General features: G+C 37.6%; 1 protein-coding gene across 3 annotated transcripts in view; it reads left to right on the forward strand.

Annotated features, from left to right (window-relative positions):
• The window catches only part of LOC106820456, a 34334-nt gene that overhangs the window by 29135 nt on the left and 859 nt on the right, over window positions 1–4340 (forward strand). For 2 of the 3 annotated variants that reach the window (XM_014824974.1, XM_014824982.1), the window contains 3 exons: window positions 1746–1876; window positions 2024–2201; window positions 2959–3393. In XM_014824974.1, coding sequence (XP_014680460.1) covers window positions 1746–1876; window positions 2024–2201; window positions 2959–3041 — 392 coding nt within the window. In that variant the 3' untranslated portion in view covers window positions 3042–3393. Of the gene's footprint in view, window positions 1–1745; window positions 1877–2023; window positions 2202–2958; window positions 3394–4340 lie in introns of those variants that run through there. The other variant, XM_014824986.1, reaches the window with a different exon arrangement.

Consider the following 4340-nt stretch of genomic DNA (forward strand, 5'->3'; position numbering starts at 1 on the left):
TCTATTAAATTCCTGTACGTACATGTCTTTCTACTAGGACGGGTTGTATTGACAACCTACCGGATAGATAGTGCTAGCCCGCTAGCTCGAGAATTACCTATGAAAACTCGATCAATAGTTACGTTTAATGTAAATGCAACCGCTTTTAGTGTTAATTATTTTACCAATAAATGTTATACATTTGCAATACTCGTTTTATTTCGATTAAAAAAAGAATTTTCCTGCAGTACAGTTTCCTTTCCAGTTAAAAATATGTGCAGTGCCTTGCCCACTATATAAGCTCTGCTGTGATATCAAAAACAATATCCTCAAGCGCATTATATCACATTAAATTGGGCTGAATGTTCTGCTGGTGAGGTTGTAATTCCACACAGTTAAATATATTTAGAATGACAAACTTCCACATGTCGTTGTACATTTACATAACAACACTTAGTTCACTTATATTTCCCATAATCGTCAGTGTAAACCAAGCTTAACCAGCACAGCTATAGATAGCATGTTTTATATGATATTTATGAGCTAGCATATGCAGCCTTCATGACCTTCAGCGCTTGGCAACCCCACATGGCAACAAGCGCTGCGTCACAACATCGCCGCAGTGTGGCAGAAGTAGACGCTGTTTGAAACATTCGACCCAACACTTTCACTTTGTAGTCAAAAAGCTTTGAATGAACGTATTCCTGAGCATTTTTTTACTTATCACACATATATAGGCAAGTACAAACGTGCAATGTTAAAATAATCCATTGTTGCCTGATTTTATGTTTGCCGCTTGAAACTTCAAGTTTTCACCTTTAAACAACATTTGTCAAGTATGTTCCAGTCTAGCACACAATAAAACATGTAATTGTTCTTTTCATTGTTGCACTGTTAAGGGATGACACACAGGATCCCGTGACTATCCTGAGAGTCTACTGCGATAACTTCCTTTGCGGCCGACCCCTCAACCTTACTACCGATGATGACACCCTCACAGGCCCAACATCAGCAATAATGGTGTCTCGTGAGAACATTTTTGACACCACTGTAGAAGAGATTCCTTATATGGAGAATATAAGGAATCCTCTAAATGTGTCGTTCTATGGGGAAATGGCTGCTGATTTAGGTACAGTTTTATTTAAATTGTGGACGTCACCTACTAGCTAAGAATGCATTCATGAACGATTTCACTTCCACGTTTTTGGCATAAAAGGCAAATAATATTCAAAACAAAATATATCCCAAAACTCTTACACTTTAAGGAAACAACTTGGTATGACTAGGCGGGAACTTCTCTTTAATCATCAATGTCTTTCAATTCATTTTACATGTTACAAATAGTTTAGGCATTGTACTGATCTGCATGCAAAGTTGATCCTCGTTTTCAGGAGGACCTCGCAGGGAATTTTTTGCAAAGTTCCTGCAGCACGTGAAAGCCAACATGATGGCTGCGGAAGATGATCGCCTCGTCTTTCTAGAAAATCCGGCTTGGTTGGCAAGACGCCTGTATTACCATATTGGCTTGATTGCAGGTAACTTGACAACGCACCTTCTTAATATTATGTTTATGTGTAAAGGTAATGGAGAATGAGGGAGTGGGTGAAACCAAGGAAACCCTGGAATAATCAGCTTCTACAAATCCAAACCCATTAGATTAGTCAAATAAAAAGACATTTAAAACATCGTTAAATTACTGACCTTGGGAAAAAGTACCCGGTTGTTGAATTGATAAGGTGCACTAAAAATCAACGTTTGTTTATAAGGCTTGAGCTTGATTGAGGGAGGATCAGCACCTACATTCCTCCATCATGAAATTGAGAATTTGCACACAGAGCAGCTGCGAGAGCACCAACACCAGTTTGAGAAAGGCCTGAGTCGTGCAGGAATTAGGCAGGTTAGTTTCTTTTTCATTATAATTATGCTACACTATATTTTGCCAGTTTGCAATTCCCTTTCAAAATTAGCAAATAATAACTTGCTCATTAGTACCATGTGGTTATTAAGTCTTACTAAGTTAATACTTTTTTTATACATTCTGTAGCTGATACATGCAAGGCCGAGTGTGATGTTTCTCCTGCTCCCCTCCACTTCTACTGGGTTGACCGTTCAAAAGATTCTCCATCTTCTGCCACCAACGTTCAGTCATGAGGGTTCGAATGATCGCCGGGCCAAACAGGCAATGTACTCAAAGTTCGTGAAATATATTCGCAAGGTTGCAGGTGAGCTCCACACAAAGTTTCTTATACATGATGGTCCTCAATTTTTATGGAAAGATAAACTTGTTAATGAGGCCACTGTTCACGCTTAAAAAAGTGGAAACCAAATTACATTAGCTGATTGTAATGCGATAATTATAGCTGAACTCTGTACACTACTAGTATGAACTTGGGTGTTGATGCTGGGCAGCTGTAGAGTAGATAAACATCTAGGTTACACAATGTTTGAATGAAATAATTTAGAGTAAAATAATCAAGAAGAAGTATAAATTTTGTGTTCACGTAAAAAGATATATTGTTTATAACTGATACAGGTCTGCACGGTACACGCTATTCGAACGCCAGCCTCCAACCAAGTCCTGATCTCTCACCAAATCTCTATTTATATGCAACACTCTTCCAATCAACCACGCACAACTCTCTAGTTCTTTGTTCGTCCTGGTTCCCGCAAAAACCCACATGTGCATTCACACGTACATGTATCTGATCTGCCCCTGTCTAGACTAATATTCCTAAACTAACACGCAACCTACCATTCATAACCTACATGCTAACTGACTGACTCTACCCCAGCCCAGGCATATACAACTAAATCTAGCTAAAATTACTCATGTATGTAAACATCTGTGAAACACATGTTACATTTCCATATTATTATTTACCTTGTTTGGGTTGTTGATAAGGGTAACATACAACAAATCATCAATTAATTTAAGTACAGTTAAATTTTATGCACCTAATGGCAACTTGTTTTCTTTAGCTGGAAGAAGACCGCCAATCAATCTTGCGAAAGTCTTGATGTTTGCAACAGGAGCTGGAGAGGAGCCACTGCTCGGGTTTTAACCTGTTCCCTCAATAGCGTTTCATCGAGCTGAGGTCAGTTCGGTGCTACTAGCGCACACATGCCTCAATCAACTCCAACACCGTCTTGCAATGGCAGAGGACAACGTGCTCTTAATGCATTCGATATGTCCTTTGCAAATGATTACTTTGGAATGGTGTAATTAGCTATGCTCTGGTAACCTGGAATATATTAAATGTTTCATCTCATTGTACATGCTCAAGGCATCTTCAACTGCTCGAATATTTGCGGTTTGGAAAGTGAGGAGCAGTTCTGCTTCTAGTAGTGGATCCAGCAGATGAAGAATAGGGTGCACTTCAACTGCATCTACGTGTTCTTCTTCATTCTCTCCAGTATCATAAGCCCAGGATATTAGTGGCAACTGCTATATGCTCTGCTACAAATTTATTTCACCTGTTTGTCACTTGTATGAGCGAGTCTACATGTTCACATTAATCATGACTGCGCTATATGTGAGTCGTGCATCTGTGTATTATTTTTTTTATTTCCTTTACTTTATGTCTTTCTTAAAATATTAAGCATATTATGAAAAATTAAGATGATTCTTTTAATATGTTGTTGAATTTGACTTAAACGTTATAATATATTTCGAAAGTGTATATTAAAATTTAAAATTGTATAGTTACTAATTTTTCTGAGCTGGTATTCCTGCATGTATGACTGTCATGTCAATGTACAGTGTCTGAATGATGGAAACTTCTATGTTAACCTACATATTTATTTTACCTGTCTATTAAATTCATGTACGTACATGTCTTTCTACTAGGACGGGCTGTATTGACAACCTACCGGATAGATAGTGCTGGCCCGCTAGCTCGAGAATTACCTATGAAAACTCGATCAATAGTTAGGTTTAATGTAAATGCAACCGCTTTTAGTTTTAATTATTTTACCAATAAATGTTATACATTTGCAATACTCGTTTTATTTCGTTTACTTTGCAGTATCAAATGGAAATGGATGAATTTTAAGCACCCACTACCTATCTATCTATGTATACATTACAATATATCTATCTTGCTATCTATCTATTTACCTGGCTATCTACCCATCTATCTATATATCTACCGTGTGCGCAACACAAGGCATGCACGGAGCTTATCTATTATCTATTTATCTATATCCAGCTAAGATGTATCAATGTTCACATACATCAGTATATATCACTCAATAATGCTAAATTTGATATTGTTAAAGCCGCACAATGCGCATCCAAACGCTAATTTCTCCAGTACTAGACTAGCAAATACTTCGTGTCATGCATAATCACACTACCTTAT

Source organism: Priapulus caudatus, unplaced genomic scaffold (assembly GCF_000485595.1).
Source record: "Priapulus caudatus unplaced genomic scaffold, Priapulus_caudatus-5.0.1 Scaffold41, whole genome shotgun sequence".
Taxonomy (NCBI): Eukaryota; Metazoa; Priapulida; class Priapulimorpha; order Priapulimorphida; family Priapulidae; genus Priapulus; species Priapulus caudatus.